This window comes from Wyeomyia smithii, chromosome 1 (genome assembly GCF_029784165.1).
Source record: "Wyeomyia smithii strain HCP4-BCI-WySm-NY-G18 chromosome 1, ASM2978416v1, whole genome shotgun sequence".
Taxonomy (NCBI): domain Eukaryota; kingdom Metazoa; phylum Arthropoda; class Insecta; order Diptera; family Culicidae; genus Wyeomyia; species Wyeomyia smithii.
The window spans coordinates 178,805,996-178,831,914 of record NC_073694.1 but is presented as its reverse complement, the minus strand read 5'-3'; the positions used below and the strand labels follow the sequence as shown (position 1 = coordinate 178,831,914).

The 25,919-nt window shown below is 41.4% G+C and overlaps 1 protein-coding gene across 3 annotated transcripts in view; it reads right to left on the bottom strand.

Moving 5' to 3' along the window:
• LOC129727145 (unconventional myosin-Ib) overlaps positions 1-25,566 on the bottom strand; it is a 29,768-nt gene extending 4,202 nt beyond the window's left edge. The window contains exons 1-18 of one of the 3 annotated variants that reach the window (XM_055684661.1): positions 24,896-25,566; positions 24,603-24,824; positions 24,416-24,531; positions 24,050-24,356; positions 23,411-23,986; positions 23,287-23,350; positions 23,189-23,202; positions 23,005-23,089; positions 22,845-22,939; positions 22,633-22,780; positions 15,375-15,724; positions 15,067-15,320; positions 14,669-15,001; positions 14,237-14,603; positions 14,092-14,178; positions 13,649-14,029; positions 13,434-13,586; positions 13,113-13,172 (exon numbers count right to left, since the gene is read on the bottom strand). In XM_055684661.1, the coding sequence (XP_055540636.1) occupies positions 13,113-13,172; positions 13,434-13,586; positions 13,649-14,029; positions 14,092-14,178; positions 14,237-14,603; positions 14,669-15,001; positions 15,067-15,320; positions 15,375-15,724; positions 22,633-22,780; positions 22,845-22,939; positions 23,005-23,089; positions 23,189-23,202; positions 23,287-23,350; positions 23,411-23,986; positions 24,050-24,356; positions 24,416-24,531; positions 24,603-24,710 (3,498 nt within the window). In that variant the 5' untranslated portion in view covers positions 24,711-24,824; positions 24,896-25,566. The remainder of the gene's footprint in view (positions 1-13,112; positions 13,173-13,433; positions 13,587-13,648; positions 14,030-14,091; positions 14,179-14,236; positions 14,604-14,668; positions 15,002-15,066; positions 15,321-15,374; positions 15,725-22,632; positions 22,781-22,844; positions 22,940-23,004; positions 23,090-23,188; positions 23,203-23,286; positions 23,351-23,410; positions 23,987-24,049; positions 24,357-24,415; positions 24,532-24,602; positions 24,825-24,895) is intronic. The other 2 variants (XM_055684655.1, XM_055684668.1) reach the window with 2 other exon arrangements.
• Positions 25,567-25,919: the final 353 nt, after the last annotated feature.

Genomic DNA, 25,919 nt, shown 5'->3' with positions numbered 1-25,919 from the left:
GTTTTGGTCGGATTTGTAGTGGTATGCGGTCAACAATGTCTAATTCGTACCCAAGGAAAAGAACCCAGCCAGCGCCCCAGAGCTTCGTCCGAGCGAACAGTACGGGGCCATCGTTAAGCGGAATTTACGGAAGACAAAAAAAAGTTGGGAGCGAGCAGCATTTCGAGGCGAACTAGCGTGTAGCAGCTGAGAAGGTCGAAAAATTGAAAATGTATTCAGTCAAAATAAAAGCAACAACATCTAGTTGCAAGATATAAAATTTAGGTCTTTTAATAACATTTTCTACGGATATCTTAAAATATTTTAAATCGCATAGGGTAAATGACCCAATAGTGGAGGAGCTAAGCACGAGTTATGCATGTTTAGCCATGTTTTGGCTAAGAAAAACGAATCTAGCTGGTCCGTTTCACTATTTTCTATTGAAATGGGTTCTATTTGATAATTTTGCACCTTAAAATTGACTTTGAACCCGCTTTGAGAGTTTAAATTAACTAAAATAAGTTACACGCTTTTGTTCCAATAGTTGCGGTAGAGTTCCTATAGTTGTGAATGGGTGTTCCTGTAGTTGCGGTATATAAAACATTCGTGTTTGCTTGGTTAAATGAAGGTATTTGCCTCGCTTGAAGTGGTTTTTGATTGTTTTACTATTTATCATATTGTTTTTAATAGGTTGACAAGTCGGTTTGCAAGTAAATACAAAAATGCACGAAGTTAACTAAGAGACGGATTTCGCGCCAATTTGGTCAGATGTTGGCAAAATTCAGTGGGGGTATGTAAGTTTTATTAAAATAAAACAAATTTTGCATACTTTTTATAAAATGTCTTTAGACTAACATTTGAAAAGGGCTGAAATTGTCTGAAGAGAAAGACCAATGGCGCTCATTTTGAAATATTCAGAAGAATTTTTTTTTCACAAATGGCGACTTCTCAACACTGGAAGTTAGAGTCTATTACCTATGCTTCGTACCATGTTTGCGCTTACATTTTTGACGTTAGTGTTTACTAAAAGAGCGACTGAAGCTGTGAAAGGCTCGTTAAAAGAATTACAAGACCAAAAGCAGTGGGTAAGCATCGATTAAGAGGTCATGAATGCAGAATACAGCATTTTAGGGGTGAGAGCGATAGCTTTTGTGGCCGATCATGTATGAAGTATCGGTAAATACACGGTGGCAGGGGAAGGTGGGGTTCAAAAATTGAATAGTAATAAGTTACATCATTTATGTATGTCCCCTAGTACCTGCTTGTCCCTAATATATACAAGTAGTCCCACATACATATGTTCTGATAAACGTAAATCAGAATTGCGAAACATACCGCAACTATAAGAGTATAGTGTATCCTGTGATCCAATAGTGGAGGAAGTAATTTATAAATAATATGATCATCTATTAACGAACTTCACCTGTGCAACAGTTTCCATAATAAACTGTTATCTGGGAAAATAATTATATGAGTAATAATCGTACTAAAACCACACACATATCTTAAAACAATCGTGGACAAAATAAGAAAATGGGTAGTGAGTGGTGCCTTCCGGGTAAGTTTTTGAAAAATACAGTATTCTTCAGTAATTTGGATATTTTCAGTATATATTGTTGTAGTAACATATGTACTAATGTTTAATCTATTATTTCTTCAACATGTAGCATAAGCAATTCGGTTCTAATTAGTTTAAACGATGAATTTAAAAGCGATGCCGCAACTATTGGTGCTACCACAACTATTGGATCATCTACCCTATAAGAAAACTTCTCTGAAGACACCTATATGCTAAAACGTCGAAAAAGACTTTTGTCTGTCTTTTTTCAGTTTGGTCCTACTGTACGGCAGTTTGTGGCGCGTAGAATAGGAGTAATTCTTTCCAAAACTAATGCCGAAGATTGGAAAAGGGAACCCACGAAACAAAATATGGCGGATGAGGCAACAAAATGGGGCAAAGGACCAAACTTGTAGAAGTTGTTACGTTTAAAAATAATATTAGCGATTAAAATTCGTTATGGGTACAATTTGCGTTTAACTGCATCACATGTAAAACCTTACATCATCTGTGAACGATTTTCCTCCACTCTGCTATAAAACTACAACATCCTAAGTCTACCACAGGGGATACTACACGCAAAAGTTGGATGGTGGGAAACCAGTACAAAATCGTGCGTTTTTAGCGCAATTGTTGATGTGGTTTGGAACCAGTACAATGATTGCGTGTTGGGCATGACGCAATTAATGCTCTAGCGTTTTTTTAGCGTCACCTACAAACTACTACACCTGAACAGTTTCAGCTGGTATCAAGCAGCTTTGCAAAGCGAGCGAGAAGCAAAACCTTTCTCCTCCTTTCTGTTTGAGAACGAGACATATACTACGCTTCTCAAGTATTTTGCACACACGCTTTCCCCTGAGTAGCAGCAAGCACGCATCGACAGTATGAGTGAGACTAACAACACTGGCATCTAGTATGTACAGCACGGGTGTCTCGCTCATTTCGTAAAGCGACGAGACATCGTCTTGCGCGTCGCAACCTAAACCGAAAAAGAAGCGAAAGAGCAACCTGCAAATTATATGTGACGTACCTAGTCTCGTCGCACGTATATGGAAAATCTACGAGCAAGAGAGAAAGAGCAGTCACTAATACACTCGATGTGAGAAATAAAGTGTGGGTATATGATACATATTCTGATTTCAATCTATTAGCGAATTTCTTTATTCCACCAGCTCACCTCGTTTTGACCTGGAAGCGCACTAACTGCTGTCAAAACCCTTCTTTATTCGCCCGATTTTGACCCAGTTTTGACCTGCCGTGCTGCCCGAAGCGCACTTTAAAATTTGTCAGCTTCAACCCACCACCGCACGTGCTAAGTTCGTAAACAATTATCTGGCATCTCTTTCTTTCTTGCGTCTTAAATGGCGATGACGTTTTATTATTCCTCGGCTGTTTTGCCCGCACACAGTGGATTAAAGAAATTCGCTATATGTCAATGTATTCGCAGTACAACTGTTGCGTTATGCGTTTCACACGTTTATTGTGCGATTTCTGTGCAACATTTGTGCGAATCGGGAAGACACAATGATTGTTCAAGACTTCAACTTTTGCGTGTAAAGGAAAAAGGAACGCCAAGAAAAAATGATGACAGTGGAATGACAGGGAGAGCACTTCCGTTGGGCAAAAAAAAAACACCAGTGAACTCTCTCGGAAGTGCGCTATCCAGGTGAGAAATCGCCCACATGGAAAAGGGCGCAGTTCCATAAAAACCTACGTAAAAGACTCATATCGCCCGCGGAAAAATGAGACCGCCTAGGTCTTCCTCCGCGAGGGTAGAGCGGCGAAACAAGTGCTTGAACGCGGGTACGCGAAGGACGGAAGTGTGGCGGGTGTGGCTCTATTGCGGAAGTTCTGGAGCTCGCTGGCGTGTGCGACATCTCCGCACAAATTCCGGCGTGCTTGCCGCCATTTTGGGCGGCCATTCATCGACGGAAAAAAGACTCCTGTCACTAAAAAATAACCAGTAGTGATCACTAGCACACAGACGAGAGCTCGGAAGGAGAGCGTGAGTTGATTTCTGATTTATTCGATGTTTCTCTATTAGTTGGAACCCGCGAGAAAGGGGAATATTTAGAATGTCTTGTGGTTCTTTATGCAGGCACAATAAGTAGCTACCCGCGCCGCTGACCTTGTTTTGTCAGACAGGAGCGAGAGTCCAACAAGGTAGAGCTACTGACAAAGTTTACTCAAAATGTTTTGTCGGTATCAATAGAAAAAAACAAGCCGAATTCATAAATCATCACCTTTCATGGAGGATCATGGCGTAATCCGAATGAGTTTTCGACTATGCGTGGCTGTTTTTTGCCTTTCCAAGCAAAGTACCCGGTTATTTCGTCGAAAACCCACCCACTCACCTTTAACCTTTTGATAGACCGGATTTACCTTCACGAAAATAATGAAACAGTGGTAAATGAACTTTCATATACCCAGGGCCGGAACTCTCGTCACACTCCTGATCGAAGCAGGAGTGGTTAATTCCGACCACTTACATTCGTTCCGTTAAACAATGAGGCAGATGAATAATTAACCTTTTTTTCACTTTTCGCTGTCAAGCTCCCAAGGAGTAACGCAACGGCCACAGCTCGAGATAGAGCATGCGAAAGTGACCGCTGAATTAAGGAATTCCTTCTACAATAGCTTGTCACCCAAGTGGGTAGGAGATACGAGGGAGTGCATCTGATTAAAAACTAAGCAATACTTGTTCACGGAAATGTGAGTTTCCATTCACGTAAAATTTTCTTCAGAAACCTGACAAAATATGTTGCCTTACAACTGTTACAAAACTACAAAATCATTCGATTTATTTAACGCAGGGCAGAGTTGCCGCAAAGCCGCTGTCGACTTTGGCTGAAAACAACAACCAGCTTTTCCATAACCTGCAGAATCAAGCCAATTAGGTCATCATAAAAAAAATTACAGGTTTCACGTTGATGCTTCCTTAGAAATGGTTGAACAAATGCCGAAGAATGAACTTCCCGGTGTGAAGCCTTATTTCTCGGTTTTCCCAACCTTTCCCCCCCCCCTTCTCCAATAACATGGTTCAGGTTTCATGGCCGTAGAGCTACCGGTCTGATAAGTGTTTTGTAGATGGTCAACTTCGTGCGGCAGCCTCCGTACTCGAAGTAGGCATGGTTTTCTACCATAAGGCGTCAATGAATTTCTCTGCTGGTGTCGTTGTCGGCAGTCATCAGTGAACCCTGGAGCTTGTCAACCACCTCGATTGACGATTTAATCACCGCTATTATGAATTCGTGGTGGGAGGTTGGTACTGGTCTCTCATATACTTAGTCTTCGATGCAATTATGGCCAATCCGATCCGTCCGGCTTCAGACTTCAGTCTGATGTACGTCTCCGTCATTTTCTCTAGGGTTCGTGCTATAAGGTCGATGTCATCTGTGAAGCCAAACAGCTGAACGGGGACCTCCGGAAAATCGTGCCACGCATTCGTGTCGATACCCACCCTTCGTATTACATCTTCCAAAGCGGTAGTAAATAACAGGCTTCTTGATATTCGAAATGATTTGAGAGTATCCCTGAAACACGAACTACGCACGTTACCCGATCCATCGTCGATTTGGCCAACCGTGTCAGTTTAACCGGGGAACCGTAATCGTGCAGATTCTGCCAAAGCTGATATCGATCGATTGCGTCGTACTAACACTTTGTTGCGTCCTCTGCTACATCGCCGTTAAGGTGCTCGTCGTAGTAGTGCTGTGCAACCTGGATGTTAAATATTTGAAATATTTTTTTTCCTTTTTGAAACATACGGCTTAAACCACAGTTTCCAAAATTCCAAACTCTTTCTTTCCCAATAGTAAAAGATATACATTCATTTAAGGCAGTTTTCTACAATAAAGCGCATACGTAACTTTAAGTTCTTGCGAGTCTTGAAAGTTTCGCTGCAAATACGGTTGGGAGCATGCTCTTTGCGGTAATGTGAAAACGTTGGATAGGATGTGATTCTTAATTTCATCACTTTTCGCTGTGCCTTTCGCCTCTCCCGTAGAGACTTTCTTGGTTGATTTCCTTTAACGCACCGGAAAATCTATATTTGATATAGATATAGCACTATATTGATGAAGTGGAAAGGCACTCACCCGTGTTTGTGTTTGAAGAAAAATCCGATACACTTTTTTACCTCGAATAAAAAGATCTTCTTATTACTCAGCAACCACATGCACAATTGGCACAAACTCTTTTGCATGTGAGAAATTTCTGAGTCTTATTCATTTGAACTATCTACAGCCGGAGTGTCCCCGTGGCTCTGTGGTTAGCGATGTCGATCGGCTAGCTCTCCCACACGGTTGTGATATCGGGTTTCGATTCCCGATCAGGTCGACGATCTTTTCGAGCTGAAAATTTTCTCGACTCAGCACTGGGTAGGGTTGCTGATATTTTATCGATATTTGATACTATCGATATTTGCTCGTCGCAATATCGATATTTTTAACCGATATTGGGGCATCTGATATTATCGATATTTCGATATTGCGACTCGATATTGCTGTCCGATGTTCTCGGTTGCCATCAGGGGAGTGCTGCCGTCAAAATTTTGCCTACCAATCATAAATTAGGGTGGCGACTACCGGAAAAAACAGAGAGAATCAGGGAATATCAGGGATTTAGTTTTTCGATCAGGGAAATCAGGGAATATAAGGGAATTTAAAAAGTCATCAGGGAAAATTTTAAAGCCTTGGGATTTTTTACGGAGTGATTTCTGAATTGGATTTATTTCAATGCATTTGATGTGGACGGTCACCAGCAACCCTGCAACAACACTCAATAAAAAACTTGTTGTAGGTAGAAGAATATTCCTGGAAAGTAATTTTCTAGACCCATCTATTTTAGCATAGGCTTATTTTAACCCCATCACCGCGGCGCGGAGTGACAGGGTTTTCCTCGATGAATGACCTTCAAACTCTTTTTACTCAGCAACATGCACAATTTGCATAAACTCTATAGTAACATGTCGGTTTGTTCTCCAACCTAGTTCCATCGTTAAAAATTTCAAGTTTATTTGTTAAACTGCAATTAAAGTTAAACTTTAGTTTAATTCCTGCGGGAATGGATTAGAGCATTGTAGCAATGATGATACCTTGTACAGGGTTCATAACGGTTAGACAATGCAACTGTAGTGACTTTAGTGACCAGGATGTCAATAAATAGTGATTATTTTTTTTGAAAAGTATCCAAATAGGTACTAACATGTCATCAAGTAGTGCGCGAATTTTTTGGTAATTACTACGTTTTTATATAAAAACCAGTGGTTAGACGAGATTTTTTTCTTCGGTTTCTGGCAATTGCCTCCAAACTACATCGCCTGAGCAAGCTTCACCATCGCCATTGTCATATTCCAGTAATAAAAAATGATGATTACTTCCTTGCAACCAATTAACAGAAAATTCGAAGACTTGCTCAGTAGTTTGAGTGTGTTCATAGCTCGAAATATACTGAGTGAGTAGTGGGTTAATGTTATCAAATTTCTACCCCGGAATTTTTACAAGCAGAATTAATTGAAACTAACTTAAATGAGATTAAATTCATCATTAAAATTTTCAAAAATATGAAAGCACCTCGTCACGATGGGAGTTTAAACATTTCAAATGAAGTTCTTGAGAAATTCTCAGGAATTGTTTCAAAATGAATATTTCGCCAAATTATTGAAAATGTAAAAAATGTAAAAAAAAAAACAATTATTCAACTGATCCAACCAGAATTCCAAGTCTGATTGACATTCTTGTCAAAGCAGGTGTTTCTCAAGATAGTTAATCGATAACACTGTTCCTGTGAATTTTAGTGCCTCAGATGTTTCGGAAATGCCTCAAGTCTTCAGAGACTTCAAAAAAATTTTCCCGTAAGTAAACGGAAAAACGACGAACACGGCGAACAATTACTTTGCGGTCTTTTGACGCACTTCTGCATTTACCAGGAGCATGAAAATGAACAGGTTAAGAAGCTATAATATTTCTAGGGTACTTATTTGAGCTGAAGGACAACTTTGTTTCACTTTTTTCGATCAGTGTAATTTTCATTTTCAATTTTATCAAACTGGACGTGTTTCTCAACAAAAAAAAATTTTTGTTCAAGATTCAAGTTAGCAAAAGCGAAGCTAATCTTCCTTACAATTACTGGTGGAAATTTTAGCAGGAACCAGTTTAAGTCTGACCCTTTTTAGTTTTGACTTTTGATATTTAGGTGTAAAAACCTATGACAGTCGTAACTTTAATCAGTTTAAAATAAGTTTGAACAGTCATTTGAAACATTGAAACATCAGGGGAAAATCAGGAAATTTATTCATGGAAATTGAGTCGCCACCCTGATAAATTCATCATGGCATCAAAATTAAATTTAAAATGCTTACACACACAGTAAGAAAACTTTATGTCGAATCGCATGTAAAGAATTGCCTCCATCGCTTATGATAGAAAATTCCATAATATTCCACGCTACTTTAAATGATATTGTACATAATTTTCAAATTAAATCGTGGTTTACGTCAGAATCAACAGAAATTTTAATGGAATTGCACATCATTTTCAAACAAAATCATGGTTTACGTCAAAAACAGCTAAAATTTAAATGGGAAAATATTTCACGTGACGTGTAATATTTAGAATTTTTTACTGTGCACAATATAAGATATTCATTGAAAGTGCACATTATACTGAAAACAAACGTTAAGGCTTGGTTTCTCCATTGATAAATATATTTATTCGAAAATAGGTCAAGAGCAATTAAAGGACGTTTACTCTAATTCAGCTATTTTAGAGCAAACTAAACTTTGTTGGTACTAGAATCAATAAGTTGTAGATGGAAAATGTAAGCAGTTCGACAGAAATATGGTTGCCATATTTTATTGACAGCATGTCTAGAGCGCATGTCCAGATATTTGGGTGTGGAACTTCTCGGGGCAATAACCACCACATTAAACCGATCAAATGCGATGCCTTGGTGTTTCAGTAAAGAATCGGTGTTACATAAGCGATAACATGAATGTTCAGGTAGGATGCTTCAGTAACTGGCTGATGATTAGTCAATGGATCAGTGACGATTAGGAGACTCGGCTCATGAAACGTCGGTTTAATCTGACTGGAAAATGCACCTTGCGTAAAGCGATCAGCAATCGGGCCGATGTCCTAACGGACGAGATGAAATAGCAAACACTTCGCCGGAATATTCAATACTAAGGCATGAAACATGCTGAACGCCAACGCGACCGATCGGGTGAGATTCTTTCCGTAGGTTAATGAACAACTCTACTCACGGCTGTTTATTAACCTTCGGCAAGAATCTCGCCCACCGCTCCTCTTTAATCTATAACCTTTGCGATGACTTCGACATGACTATTTTAAACAACGGTGAAATGACACGTATCCCGAAACCTCCAGCGCGCCCAAGCGCTTTGGATCTATCCTTATGTTCGACGTCGCTACGGTTGGATTGCACATGGAAGGTAATCCTCGATCCTCACGGTAGCGACCATCTGCCTATTCTTATTTCAATTACTAACGGGTCAACTCGCATGCGACCAATTGACATTCCGTATGACCTCACACGAAATGTCGATTGGAAGTTATACGAGGAAATGATTTCAAAAGCGGTCGAGTCGATTCAACATCATTCACCACTTGAAGAATACAACCTCCTCGCGGGCTTGATTCTCGACGCCGCGTTGCAAGCCCAAACGAAGAAATATCCCGGCGTAACGATCAAAGAACGGCCTCCCACTCCGTGGTGGGACCAAGAGTGCTCCGATGTCTACACGCAAAGATCCGACGCGTTTAAGGCCTACCAGACGGGAGGTATACCTGGCGACTATTTACGGTATTCGGAGCTTGATACCAAGCTTAAAAGCTTGGCTAAAGCAAAGAAACGTGGATATTGGCGTCGGTTCGTGAACGAGACGTCGAGGGAGACATCGATGAGCACTCTTTGGAACACAGCCCGAAGAATGCGGAATCGCGTAACGGTCAACGAAAGCGAGGAGTCTTCAAGTAGGTGGATATTTGATTTTGCCAGGAAAGTATGTCCGGACTCTGTTCCTGAGCAAAATATTGTTCGCGATGCGTCTCCGGGCCACGACGCGATAGAATCACCTTTTACGATGGCAGAACTTTCAGTTGCCCTCCTGTCCTGTAACAATAACGCGCCTGGATTAGATAGAATCAAATTCAACTTGTTGAAGAATCTACCCGGCAATGCCAAGAGGCGCTTGTTGAACTTGTTCAATAAGTTCCTGGAGCAAAACATTGTACCGCAGGATTGGAGGCAAGTGAAGGTGATCGCCATCCAAAAACCAGGGAAACCAGCTTCTAATCACAACTCTTATAGGCCGATTGCAATGCTATCCTGTATCCGGAAATTGATGGAAAAAATGATACTCCGTCGTTTAGACCACTGGGTCGAATCAAATGGTCTACTATCAGAAACTCAATTTGGCTTCCGCCGTGCCAAAGGGACGAATGATTGTCTTGCGTTGCTTTCAACAGATATTCAGCTGGCGTATGCTCGTAAAGAACAAATGGCGTCTGCGTTCTTGGACATTAAGGGGGCTTTTGATTCCGTTTCTATTGACATTCTTTCGGGTAAACTTCACCGACAAGGATTTTCTCCAATTTTGAACAATTTTTTGCACAACTTGTTGTCCGAAAAGCACATGCATTTTACGCATGGCGATTTGGCAACTTTTCGCATTAGCTACATGGGTCTTCCCCAGGGCTCATGTTTAAGCCCCCTTCTTTACAACTTTTATGTAAATGACATCGACGAATGTCTGGCAAATTCATGCACGATAAGACAACTTGCAGACGACAGTGTAATCTCTGTTACAGGAGCCAAAGCTGCCGATTTGCAAGGACCATTGCAAGATACCTTGGACAATTTGTCTGCTTGGGCTTTACAGCTAGGTATCGAATTCTCTCCGGAGAAGACTGAGATAGTAGTTTTTTCTAGGAAGCATGAACCTGCTCAGCTTCAAACACAATTAATGGGTAAAACGATTTCTCAGGTTTTGGTACACAAATATCTTGGTGTCTGGTTCGACTCTAAAGGCACCTGGGGTTGTCACGTGAGGTATCTGATGAAAAAATGTCAACAAAGAGTGAATTTTCTTCGTACAATAACCGGACAATGGTGGGGAGCCCATCCAGGAGACCTTATAAGGCTTTACCAAACAACGATATTGTCTGTTATTGAATACGGGTGTTTCTGCTTCCGCTCCGCAGCAAACACACATTTGATCAAACTGGAGCGAATACAATATCGTTGTTTGCGTATCGCCTTAGGTTGCATGCAGTCGACCCATACGATGAGTTTGGAGGTTTTAGCTGGAGTACTACCATTGAAAAACCGCTTCTGGAGCCTGTCTTCTCGTATTCTAATCAAATGTGAGGCCTTGAACCGTCCCGTGATTGAAAATTTTGAAAGGTTAATCGAACTTAATTCTCAAACCCGTTTTATGACATTGTATTTCAATCACATGTCCCAAAATATTAACCCTTCTTCGAATATTCCAAATCGTGTCGACTTATCAAATACTTCTGATTCTACTGTGTTTTTCGATACATCCATGATAGAAGAAACTCGTGGAATCCCGGATCATTTACGCGTGCAGCAGATCCCTAAAATTTTTTCCAATAAATATCGAAACATCAACTGCGACAATATGTACTACACTGACGGATCACTTCTTGATGGGTCCACTGGCTTCGGTATCTTCAATAACAATTTAACCGTCTCCCATAAGCTCGATAATCCTGCTTCTGTTTACGTCGCAGAATTAGCTGCAATTCAGTACACCCTAGGGATTATCGAAAAAATGCCCACGGACCATTATTTCATCTTTACGGACAGTCTCAGTTCCATTGAGGCTCTCCGATCGATGAAAGATGTTAAGCACTCTCCGTATTTCCTGGGGAAAATACGGGAACATCTGAGTGCTTTATCCGAAAAATCTACTCAGATTACCTTAGCGTGGGTCCCTTCTCACTGCTCGATACCGGGTAATGAGAAAGCGGACTCTTTGGCTAAGGTGGGCGCAACAAACGGTGATATTTATGAAAGACCAATTGCCTTTAATGAATTTTTCGCACTTGTACGTCAGAATACGATCATCAGTTGGCAAAATGCTTGGACCAGAGGGGAATTGGGAAGGTGGTTACATTCCATAATCCCCAAAGTATCGACGAACCCGTGGTTCAAGGGGTTGGATGTAGGTCGGGATTTCATTTGCGTGATGTCCCGGCTTATGTCCAATCACTATAGATTTGACGCGCTCCTCCGTCGTGTTGGGCTCGGGGAAAGTGGTATCTGTGCCTGTGGTGAAGGTTATCACGACATAGAGCATGTGGTTTGGTCATGCCCTGTACACCGTGACGCCAGGTCTAAATTAATAGCTTCCCTGCAGGCCGAGGGTAGACAGCCGGCTGTTCCTGTTCGTGATGTCTTGGCGAGCCGTGACCTATCCTACATGTCCCTTATATACGTTTTCCTGAAATCCATCCACGCCCCAGTCTAGTCCCGTTCCCCTCCGTCTACACCCAACAAAACGACAAGAACACGTTTGAACCTTAAGCACAAAACCAGCAACCAGACCCCGCACAACAGAACCAGGACCCAAGGACTACGAGCCTCTGTCCCAACTCACGACATCGTGGCTCAGCAGAACGAATCCATACATGCCATTCGACGATTATCAGACGACCATTGAACAACAAAACACTGATTGGAAATCTCATGCTAGTTTTAAGTTAGACTTAATTTCAGCTCGTAGTCGGCAGCGAGGATAAAAAATTTGCTTTAGTTTTTAAGTCATCAGATATAATTGGCGCCGTTAAACATTAAATTGTATTTGTGCCGTGTCAAATAAATGTTATGTGAAGAAAAAAAAAAAAAAAGAATCTCGCCCGATCGCTCACGTTGGCGTTCAGCTTGTTTCAGGCCTAACTGAAAACCAAATATAAAATATATAAGGGAAAATATCGATAAATATCGATATCAAAACGTAATATCGATTTCAATATTGATGCTGCTTTTTAATATCGATAAAACGAATATCGATATTCTAGGTTTAATATCGACAACCCTAGCACTGGGGCACGGTGTATCGTTGTTCTTATCCTACAACATGCAAAATGTGCCAACAATATCGATAACGAATTCTCGCAACTAATTTAGTTGATCGAGACCGCTATTAGCCCCCCAGGCTAGTGAACGGTAAAACAAAATTAGAAACGATCGCGAATCGTTGTCATATCACGAATTTTCTGAACTAGAATTGAGTTCTCAGTTTGATAGAAGTACATGCACATTTTAAAGAAAAGCGAATAAAATAGTGGGATAGAAATTCAAAAAGTGCCCTATAAAATAGTTCCATAGTGTATTCGCAAGTCGATAAGTTTTGCAGCCAGATAAAATCTCTTAACTATTTATAGCATCTTTGTGTCCTATCTTAACAAATCAAAATTTTGATATAGAAGCCAATCTAAACTTCATTCTCTCAACAAGAAACCCATGCAGCTTCGCTGATGTATAAAAAGAAAAACTCTAACCTAACGGAAACGAAAAGTTGAATTACCTGAAATAGGCAGCCGGTGGGTGACTCGGACCGATCCGACATGTTAGAACTGCAATTGTCCTACAGGAGGGATCATACACAAAGGCGAGCGGGGGGCAGAAAATAAACGCACACACACACGGACGCGCGCGCGTTTTTCGCAAGCAGTACGGGAAAGAAAACACGCAAAAATAAAAATGAAACAAATGAAAACATCATTCAACTAGTTCGCCCGACGTGTTCCTCAAAGCTAGCACTAGAACGTGAACTGCTAATACTAACGTAATCTAGTGTTTCGATTGTGCTGCGGTGGGGCATTTTGACGGTATGATAGGTACTTACGGCTCGTATGTGAATCACGGCGATGTCATCGAAGTATGGGCTCAATGACATGCGGTAGATCTCCGAAGCCGGTATACGGTACTTGATTTGCATCGTTTTCTGGTCCAGCAGCAACATCGAGTTGGTAGATAGTACCAGAAGGATGGGGACGAACTGTAAAAATGAGAGGAATTATGGGACACTCTAAGCTGGAAAAAGATTCGGGTCATTGATACCTTTCCACTGGTACGAGCGATTTTGTTGATTAGGTCAGCGAATACCACATACTGATCGTTATGCTCGCAGCTAACCCGTTTCCACTGTACATTCTGCCGCAGCCGTATGTAGTCTCCGTGGAATGGATGGGCCACAGTCCTGGAGTAACATATTTTCCTATCCTTAAAAATAATGCTGGCAGTAACTTTTTCGCGCATCCGATTCCTGGCGGGTTGATCGAACGATTTCCTATACTTGTGGCACCGCCAGCGGTGAAATATGTTGCGCAGTAGTTGGGACGTTTCTGCCAGGAAGGATGGCGCCGTTGGCCACTCGTGACAAATCGGACTCATATTGTCGTGCGGTAAGCGCAACAACAACGTCAACAAAAACTCACGAGTCTGAAATGCGAAGTTTTCTTTATGGAAATGATTGTTATTGATGGTTTTTCCAGGACACTTACCTTAATAAGAACAAAGAACCGTCCGATAACCTGCACTGCCCAGTGAGCTTGTCGTCTGAACTCGGTAACTCGTATCTTCTCCCGTTCCTAGGAATATAATATCATGAGCTCTGTTCGATGACAATGTAGGATCAATGGAATTTACCCTCCAGGTTTTCCAGAACGCTCCTATCACTAGGGCACTGCGACGCAACGCTAAAAAATGAGTCCGTTTGGTATAGCACCGATAGGTTTTCTGAATTAGCACCGCCAGCTCGTTCAGCCGGACTTTCCGGAACTCGTCCAGCTCGTACACCGTTCTGGGACTTCGGATGAACACCTTCTTTCGGCCGATCGTAAATTCAGCCCCGGGCAAAGGAACACTTCGGATGATCAGCGCGACCCCGTCGATGGTCGGTCCACTATAGTGAGGCCACGTGTACTGGCACAGAAGTTTGTATCGCTGCACGAAGCGCGCGTGGGCCATATTGAAGTAGTGCCCGTTACGCCATAGGTTGATCAGTGGCATTAGGCTGTGCGAGTATATTCATATGGGTTTAGTTGAAATAGTTAAAATGATGCAATAAAAAATACCTACCACATGTATCGCACCTGATGCTGCACCAATCCGAGCTCGAACATTCTCGGTTGCTTTAGTTCGTTTGGTTTGATGCAGAAAATATAATGATTGTAACGCTGTTCCAGTTGTTTTAGCAGCGTTTGCAACGATGTTCGAAGGTTCGCACTCGAACTGGTCGGCTTACGACCGGTGCTATGACGTTTGGGGTTTCCTTCCGGAAACAAACTGGCTACGATTGGCAGTTCGCAATGTTGATATAAACAGGAACTGATGTGCTTCGGCAATATGTCAAGGTTTTTTTCCACGAAACCCTGGCTGACATATAACGCCGGTCCCTCAAAATGACGAATTCTGAAGATGAAAAAAAAGAATAACATTTACGACAACTGAAGCAGAAAACGAACCGAATAGCTTACTGAAAACAGGTTGAAGGCAAACTAGGATCACGGGCAAGAAAATTTGTGTGTCCGGAGCAGCACTGGTGCAACCGTGTGAGCAGAATTCCATCGTTGATAACCTGCGGCTCGTCCAACAAGTGTAGGATTCCATAGCACGGCTTGTCGATCAGTTCACAAATCGCTTGATTATCAAAATAGTCTATCTTTATCCACTCTAAGCCCTCGGCCACGTAGAGGTCCTGTTGGTACTTGAGCACATTTTTAACGAAATGCTAGAAATAGTAAAATCATCACTACTATTCAAGATGAGCATGCATTGCACAAACCTGTTGCAGCCGCTCGTTACAATAGTTAATCGCCAATTGCTCGAACGAATTTTTCTCCAGCACTTCGAAGCCATAGAAATCGAGCAATCCAACGGTTCGGCCGCGTACCGTACTGCCGGCACCGCATCCGTAAGGCTTCAGCTTCAGCTGCTCGTTGATTCGGGCAGCAATCAGCGTAAACAACCGTCCGTACAGCGTGCGGCAAAGGGCAAATTTGATCCTGGCCGCGCACACCGCATCCAATTCCGACCCGTCGGTTTCGATCTGATCCCAGCTCTCACTCACCCGGGTCAAACAGTTGAACAGCAGGTGGCAGTCGATCTCTAGCAGTTTGGATATTTCGTCAAGTTCTGTAAGTAAAATTTGGCTCGTATCAGTTATTACTTATTTCGTTCTACTAAATCGCACGCTGCCTTAAAAGTTATGGACAAGAATCTTCGAGTCGACAGTAGATCGCTCATGTGCTCCATATAATATCCGCTTTTTTTAAGAAGGACTACGTCTTGCAGCCAGAGACGGGTATAAACAATAAGGTGAGGTTTGACCAGTTATATCTGAGTCTGGTAAAAACCAAGCAAGCGCTGAGTCATTTTTTTTCAACGATTATCGACCTCTAGCAGATTCTTGAGAGAAAAACAATCGATTTCTAGGCTAATGTACACAAATGGTGACATGTAATTAATTTTAATAATTTCAACTTAGCAAAAATTTCACTGGAGTGGAAAAAACAGGTTCTTACACTGGAGTTTTTTCTACGCGATGGATTGTACCGCCTCGGAAAATTACGCGTATAAAAAATCGCGTAACTTGGAAAAATCGCGTTAAAATCATATTCCATTATTCCATTATATACGTACATGTAAGTGAGAGAAAAAATATGAAAAAATGGTGAAAAACAACACAGACAAAGCGAAAACGAACACAGAAAAAGAGTCGGCTGTTATATAATATGCGTCGAGTCGGCTGTTACCCCAGTATACTGGCCATAAACGCATAAGAGTCACACTGCCAAAAACGTACAACTGAGTAAAACGCAGTAGACGCAGGTAAACCATAGCATTTTTTTCCTTCCTATGGATTCAATCAAAGAAACAAAAATTTAAAATAAGCATTCATCCAAGGTAAATATATTTGAGCAGAATACTTTTATATGCAATAAGGTTATTGTTGTTCCGATCAGTACACTTTATTTGGCCTTTTAATGAAAGTTTCCATGATTTTCTGCTAATTGGTTTTAGCTCTGAGCCTGTTATGCGTTTATTCGTAACGTGGGACTGACCAAAATCAATATTTTTTTCATCATTTTAGCAACAAACCTAACTTTTGTTGTAAATTTTCGAGGGCACACGTAATGTAAAGAAGTTTCTAAGGTTTATCTCAAAAGTGATGAAAACTCACATGGGACTGTTATGCGTTTATGGGCAATATACTCCTGGCATTTTGACCTATTTTGCCCCATTTTTGAGCAATAATTGCTCCATCTTAGACATTATTTCAGACAAATATTTGACATTGAAAATGCACTTTAAATGGACAAATTGAAAAGATGTGACAGGGTTTGGAAAGTTTCACAGGAAAATCGAAAATTTTGTCAAATTCTCTACAAATTGCTAAGACAGATTCGTTTTGCCGTAACGTTTGCATTAGAAAAATGGACAAACATTGTTGATTTTGCATGGGTAACCTTCACACGCACTGACGGAACTACTCACGCAGTATCAATCATAGTAACACATGAGTCAGCAGAAAAAAAATGACAGCTTGAACTCTAGCCGTAATGGCAAAAACAGTGATGCTACTCGATAAGAAGTGTGCGCGTACAGTACCCCGCCGCGTCAAAAACGGACATCGTGCAGCACTTTGTGGACGCCGGATACGCCCTTTTCGGCATATACAACATCGAAAAAAAACTTGTTTCCGGAGGGCCGACGGCCCTGAGCGACAAGTGACTACATCGTTACTTGCGCTTGGCCAGGAGTTCGGTGCAACCGGCAAAAGAGTGAAAAAGTACCTGGGGAGCATGAACATTAGGGTGGGGAATCGTAATAGGGAAAAAACGAAACTTGATAGCAGAAAGCCAGAACCAATTTTTTTTTTTGTTTTATCTAAGGCCCCAAACAATCCTTAATTTATCGGAAGTCGATTGGTTTTGTCCCCGCTTGGCGCATTGCATTTCAAATTTATATGAAGATTTGTATGGAAAAACCATCTTTTTTGCATGTTCTATTCTAAAGAGCTCAAAATGGCTTCATGACTTCAAATGGTAGGTTTTTTGATGCTTAACAACTTAGCCAAAGACACTAAAGAGCTAGGGTGTCCCAAAAAATACTGTTCAAAGTTGATTATATCGAAATTTATGTTGCAAATCATGTTTTCTGCCAACACTGCCAGTGTACCGGCGTCAGTCAGATTTCCAATGACGCAGTGGCACACACCTGTATATTAGAGAAATGACAAGACACTCACCGTTAAGGCAACTGTCAACATCAAAACGGATAACGGCAATGCAAAATTATACAGCTCGCCCGTTTTGATGTTGACAGTTGCCTTAACGGTGAGTGTCTCGGCGCTTCTGGTATATAGGCTGACTACACTATCTGCTGTAGAGAGAGCGCAGAGTAATAGTTTCTCTGACGAAAAAACGCTCCTAATTTGACAGAGCAAAAACCTAGTGAAACTCTTGTGAATTGCTCATCCGCGCACGCAAGAAAAATGAAATAAATTGCTCGGCGATCAACTGAGCATTGCGTTACCGTTCTCATCGCTCTGGGGTGCGGCAAAAACAGTATAAAATCGAACTATCTGCAGAATACGCATCCATGGTGAATTGTGAATCTCCCTATAATATTAAATTCGAAAACGGTTAGGATGTGGCTTCAATGTGAACCTAAATGTTTTGATTGTTGGCCAACTTCTCTTCTAAGAACGGAGAAGCTAACGAAAACTACTCCCTCTTAAACTGAGAGAGCAAATAAATATTTACCCCTAACACGCGATGATTAAGAGTACGGAACCTATACATTGGAGAAATGATAAGACACTCACCGTTAAGGCAACTGTCAACATCAAAACGGGCGAGCTGTATAGATTTACATTGCCGTTATCCGTTTTGATGTTGACAGTTGCCTTAACGGTGAGTGTCTTGTCATTTCTCTAATGTATAGGTTCCCTAATTAAGAGTGAAAAAGCACTCTGCGGCTGAAATACTCTACGCCTAAATGTGGATAATTACTCACTCTGTGTGTGAGAAAGTCTAGTTCTCCAAGGGGTTTGGCAGGTAGAGAGAAAAATTTGAGCAAAACTCAAGAGAACGGAAGAAGCCTGTGTGCATGTGTTCTTCCTCAACATTGTTTGGAATCCAACAGGGACTTGTTTTCATCTTCTGATATTGACGGTTCAGAAACCACGAGCCCAGGAGATGTAGATCCTGGATCCAACTCACTAGTTTGCAATTGTTTTGTATTGGGTATTTCGGAAAGTTTTATACTTTCATATACCCGAACTTTGCGTCGAAAATTCCCACTCCTTAAAGTTTTTTTTCCATTTACGTGGAGTATCCATGTTCCGTCTATTTTTAATTGACCACTCGATATCGCTCGTTTTTTTTTCCTGTGTGGGCTCAACACTGCGACCAGAGATTAGATCTATTGTGATATTGACCAAGTGTTTTCTGTACTCCGTACTTCATATTATTGGCAGTATCACTATTGAAGTAAGTGATACGCTTATCATTCATATCCGTGCTTGTGTGTAAGTTTTACCTTTCCGTTTCAAGCTTACTACTCTACTATACTGAGCCTCTGTCCCTCCTAACAATATCGCCTAATTACAATTCTCTGGAGAGAACTTTCATACGTTACTCACACCAGTTTTATTATAACAGGGACTTATTTTTGTTAGAAGGGGAGTCAACGGAGGTACTGTAGAAATCAGATTGTAGGAAAGGTACTTGGTGGGAAGCCTGAGAATAAACCCATACTAAAGTCCTTTGGCAACCAAATGGCCTGATTCTACTAAGATTCGAACCCACAACCATCCGCTTATCAAGGCGGACTCTGTAACCTTGCGGCTACGGAGCTCTTCATATCGCTCGTTATTGGCACTTACAATAAAAATGTAATGCGTCTTCTATATGCATTTAAAACATTACATCGTAGCACTTACGGTAGCTCTTTAAGCGCATATTTTGCTCTCAGTAATGCTAGTTTTGCATAAAGCCTTAAACATTAAAAAACATGATATGAAGCTATTTGGCATTAACAAGGCTGAAATAGTGCTAATAAAATGCTATCTCCCAATGCTTATGGTTACTTGGGGAATCTAGCTAAGCTTAAAAAGATAGCAATTACCATATTTTTCTGTGTGTGCGCATGAAATGTAGTTCACCCAACCGCCATCATACTCGGAGGGGCGCCACATTTTTGTTGCCCGTATTGTTGGTTGAGTTGGATATCTATGTTTTAATAATCTAAAGTACTGGCTACTTATTCTTTATCGTCTGCCTTTCTGCAAAATTCGGCGCTTCCGACTTTGCTCTGCACCGACAGTACTATCAAATACGGGAGAATTTTTCTCGCAAAAGGTATGAAAACCGCCTTAGCAATGCGCGGTTACATTAAATCCTGTTGGTGTCTTTTACAAAAAGAGCGCCGTAAGACAATTTGTAACAATCAACAATATTTTCCGATTTTACAGTTTCCTTTCAGTAGCGGAAAAATATGGGGGCGAAAGTATCGATTCAGCTCGAAATCGAAGTCGCTTGCATCGATAAAAAATAACAATATAGAGTTCTCCAAGCGAAAACACACAAACACTACGACACGGCCCGCTTTACACTGTATATTGAAATTTGTGAGAGTGTGAATCAAACTCGGTAGTTTTTTATGCTCTCTTTCAGATGACAGTTCTCACAGGTGACAAAAAATTCTTACAGCTAACAAAAAATAAATCGTAAACATCGCACTTATACAAACTCAGCTGGAGAACTCTATAAAGGTTCCAAAGTATCGATACCGAAAGTTTCGATACGATATCGGCCAATGCTACAACGATATCTTTACTCGAAATAACAACTGCCACCGCTTGAGTGTCTTCCGAAAGGTTTTCAAATTCAATCTTCTTATAATTGAAAATTACTCTGGTAGACGGCTGATCTCCCGTAGTTGTCTTCCCTCGATTGTAGAACTTTATGGTACCCCGAAATTCTGCAGCGAGAGCTGTTCTCGTACGATTCTTGAGTCCATGTTTCTGATAGTAATGCAATTGTATATTTTTCCCCGATCAACACTCTCTGTAACTCTTTCTTGTATTTATTCAAAATTTGTATGTTATATTGTATTATTTTCACTTGTCTCTCCATTGCAATTTATTATTTTCTTCTTCCTTCACTAGTTGAATGTTTCTATGCGACTGTTTGATTTAATTAAAAGTATTTTTGCACTGCTTGCTTAATTTTTTTCTTTCATTTCAGTACTAATACTTTCTTCATTGATAAGCTCCCGATAAATAGCCTTATGTTGATATTTGTTTGTGACACTTGATTCTATTTGTTGGTTCTTTTCCTGTACTTTGTGTCTGTTCTGTAATCCAACGCCATCTGTTTGGTGATTCCAATTCAGCTAATTCTCACTTTTTGTCATTGATGATCATGGTAAAGGTTCCAATAGTACACAGTATAAAAATCTAAGTATTACACGTCACATAAAATGTTTTCTCATTTAAATTTCAGTTGCTCCTGGCGTAAACCACGATTTTGTTCTCTTTTTGTGTAGTTCCTCTTTCAATGATGATTCCGTATTTGCTGGTCGTTCCGCTTATTTTGCGGATTTTTCTTCTTGTCGGCATACAGTTTAATAGCAGGTGTGATGGGTACTTTCGGTTTATTGCTGTCAACCGCTAATGTTTCGGTTGGCATATCCAGTAGTGAGTTCAATGGTTCGAATATGTTGATCGAGGTGAGGACACCATGTCCCATGCCTCGATATAAGTGTAGTTCTTCTTCGCCATAATAGGTTTTATTTGCTCTTGTCGAATCACTCTGAACAACCGACCCTGCCGGTTGCATGTCTTTTTATAATGTAGACATTTGATTCGTTGTTGGCAATCATCTTAGTAACCATCTTCATGGTGTTCACCACCTGTGACATTTTTGGAAATCTATGCAGTTTTTTGCATTATGGTTGTAGACTTAGACTCTTCTTGCAGAAAAAACCCTTCTGCAAGAATGGTTGCACCTTGCTTAGACAACAGAACAACTTTACCTTGTCTGGCAAGCGGCTTGCTCGAAATGTGATTGAAACTTTGTTCCATCCACGTATCGATTAAGCTTCATATCAATTATGTGATTTTTGTGCAGTGAGGCACCACGCAGCTTCGAACCCAATGAAAATTTGCTGATTCGTTTGACATTCGCTCCGGGTTGTGGCTTGGTTCGCATTTCGAAGTAAACTCGGTAAGGAGTTTCATCACTGATGATGTACTCAAACTTTTCACGTTGCTTTTCTTTTTTTCCTCTGATGCCCAGAGGATCTTCTTTCATCTCCGTCATAACCTCACTTTTCTTCTTCTTCTTGACCAGAATGGCGTCCGTCTATTTCGCTTTTATTTTCGCAGACAAAGTCCCAGAATTCTCCAATTTCCTGCAATTTATCCGTGAATTTAACTTCCCAAATTAGAAATTTCTGGAAGTTACCCGAGTTACAAATTTATTTTGAACCAATATTTTCCATTTTTTTTTTTTTTTTTTGATTCATTTTAACCTATTTTTATTACGTCGGGTTGTCGAGAACAAGCTTCCGTTCGACACTCACATCTTTCTCCAGAAAGAAAAGAGTTTTGTAAACACCGGGTCGGACACGAATCGGTTTCGCCATGGCTATTCTATTTTCGACATTTTTAACAGTTTTTCGAACTTATTTTGCATTATTTTTTGGACTTAAGCAAAGCAAAGCCTTGGTGCTACATTCCGATTCGGAACTTGACCTTCTGTTTATTGATACACAGACTTCGCAGCCGACTGTTTAGTGTACAGGACAATCGCGGGGGCGCTTCGATCCTACTGACACTAACAGTCTCTCCCGAGCTGAGACTCGACCCTACGACGACTGGCTTGTTAGGCCAGCATCGTACTTCGAGACCGTCTGGGAGATTTTTTTGGACTTAAGTGTGTCCTAATTTTACATTAATTTTATCCTAAATGGCCTCAATTTTGACTTGTGTTGTTACCATTTTGGGCAATAATAAATAGGGATTAACTTACCGTATTCGTTAGAAATTTCGCAACCCTCACTGCCATCGATGTTGGTGGTTGGAATGAACACAAGATTGCCCAGCTTCAGCACCACTGCCAGAATAGTAAAAATTGCGTAGATTTCCTCCTGGCTAAAACCTAGCACCTCAAGGGAACGCTGTTGAGTGAAATCGGACATTACCCAAATAAAAAATCAAGTTCCACGAGTCTGTAATACATACTCTAGTAAACCCGTAGTTCGTTCGATCATCCTCGCTGGTAAGGCCGTATTTTAGCAGTTCGTACTTGTCGATGTTCCGCTGTAGTTTGAGAGATTCTAAAAGTAATAATCACAGTCTCAGCAGTTGTTGGAAATCTTACAGCATTGACAGTTTAACTTACTGAGCAGATGAATATCGGCACCGGCTAGCAGTTGGTAGAAGATATGAAAATTGCGCTCGCCTACGCTCCGCGTGGTGATGCGTGTCTGCAAGCAATAATTAGGTTAATCATTGAAACTTCTATCAATCACTCTGTTGTATTTTATACTATAGCTCTCAACATCTCTATCATACATATAGAATACCTTTTCCAACATATCTTTTTTTGAAAGCAGATAAAAAGAAACCAAAGTCATTTTTTTTTCGTAAAAAAAAAATAATCTGATTACGTTCTCGTACTTACATACTGTCAGATGTGCCCCAGCTGGATCACCCTTGTAGTCAAACTCGATGTCGAAAAATTTCCCCTAAAACAATCAAACAATCATAATCACACATTGATCCAGCAACCTAACAGAAACACTCACAAATCGGCTCGAGTTGCTGTTCTTCGCCGTACACGCGTTGCCCATCGCCTCTAGGAAAAGCTCGGCATGGGCCACCCGTTCGCGCATTCTCGCCAGCTCAAGATCCCGTAGGTACACTTCCTTCGAGATGGACTTTAGAATCTGCTTCCGGTGGACGGATGGCGACATGCTGTGATCGTACGTCAGCGCAATCGACGAGGACGATTTGTGGATCGAACGGCTACTTGCATTCTGGTGGCAGCACCGATTCAAACTGCAGCGCTTCTGCAACGATGGCGAATAACCGCCGCACATACGGTGCAGATCCATGTGGCTGCTTCCGGCACTAGACGTACAGTTGTGCTTTGGACACGCCGCAAAGGCCGATTTGAGCGTAGATTTTGTGGGAAATTCATTCGCCTCGGTTGAACGGCTTATCGATTGGTTCGAATGCTTCAAACATTTGGGCGTACTTCCAACACTACCCGAAAAACTCCCTTCGCCTCCACTCCTGCCGCCTATCATAGCGGCCAAATTTTCCGAGCTTTTATGATGTGAAATCAGGTCGAATTCTACCGTTTTTTCGTGGGAACATTTCTAAAAAAACAGTTGCTGGTTAGAAACTCTACTTGAAAAAGAAACAAATATAAGAATCCTCACCCTGCTTGTGTTGTACTTCATAATACTATCTAAACGACCCGTCCCGGAGCTACTATTACTTTCGAACGATGACCCTGTCCGATTGACGGAGCTGTGCTTTGGCGTCGATTGCCGTGAACTAGGATTGATACCTTTGAGGGAAAAAATCGGTGTCCGGCAGCGTTTCATCTCGGACAACTGTGTCAGAAAGTGAACAATCATCCGGGCGGATTCGGTTTTACCAGCTCCACTTTCACCGGACAGGACGATACACTGGTCCTCATTGTAGTTCAACAAAAACTGATGGGCAGAGTTGGCTAGTGCGAATCTGAAAAGTCAAAATAAATCTAATATAGAATCCACAGCGTTTTCGTGCTGAACTCTTACATATGCGGAGGCAGTTGAAAAAGACTTTTGTTTGCGTATTTGCGCACCAAATCAGGCGTGTAGATTGCGAGAGGCTTAAAGGGGTTCAGTGCCACGAGAAATGTACCGATGTAGGTCTAGAATACAGTAGAAAAACGAACATATTAGTTTGTGAGAAAAAACAATTGACAATCTATCGCAAACTCACATAGATCAAATCTCGCTTGTAGCGTTGGTGCAAATTATTGATAAAGCTGTCCTCCGACAGATTCTCCAGCAGTACCGAATCCCAGCTGCCAATTTCCTGCTCCATCATTTTCTTTCGCGACGGTATCAACAGCGACGGTCTAGTTAAGTAGTTATCTCTCCACTCACTTCCGCTACTGCGAGACGTTTCCGTTCCAGCCTGTCATCAGTTCCGTTTGCAGCGCTAACAACACAGAGACAGAGAGACGAGTATCACTCGAAACGAAACGCTCTGCTGATAAGGATAAGGCATACATTTTTCATCTCGTTTGTCATTTTTCTTCGGCTGTGTCCGCCCCATAGAGAAAAGGGGTCGAGGGGCTGATTATGATCCTGAGCCCGACAAAAACACCACAGACTATATACGCTTTTTGATTACATGATGCATGAAATTAGCATAACTTTCGGCGTGTGTTCTGTTTGCCGATGCACGTTTTATTGTCTTCCACAACCCAGTTATCACTGCAGAGATTAGCCCTACACTGGTTTCCCAACCTTAACCGCAAAAATATAGCTTACCATTACGGTCCGCAGCGGCAGTGGCTTCGTTCCGTTTGTCTCCCTTGCTACTATTACCACTAGCGTAGCTGCTGGAGGATTTTTTCGGCCCCAAAATGTATGCAATCCCGTCGTCGATTCACACCCTTCGCTCCTGCTGCTGATAGTATTTTCTGCATTTATGATTAGCCTCGCTCTATTTACAAAAAGCAATCATCGGCGAAAACTTTTGAATTTTTCATTCCAATGGTACCACTTTCTATCCCATCTTCACTAAGCCCTGTTGGTGAAACGATGAACAGTAGATCTGGCCGCGGAACCGGAGCAAAATAGCCAAAAACAACAATTTTCAAGTTGAACAGCTCGGACATATTAAATTTTCTTCATTGCTCTGCACCCAATCGTTCGCTCACAGTGAAAATTATTTGCGTGCGACCCAACTGACAGCGGCTCTAGGGTTGCGTTTATGATTGCTCTGTCGCCCTGAAGCTGGGCTTAATACACGGTGTGAAAATGATTGGAAATTAGGCAAATAAAATTTGAGCAGCGGAAAGAGCCGAGAACGGATTTCGTCAATTATCCCCTAAAAATGTCTGTATTCAAGGATGAAGATTTCAGTCCTGCCGAAACCTCGAGAACCACCGGATAAGCAACCAATTGAAAATGGAAATTTCGACAGTTTCAAATGCTAGTACTACGGCGTACTACAACGGAAAGGCACAAAGTTCTATCACCCACACCGGTTTCACAAACTCCGGAAGACGACGACTCTGATTTCGAG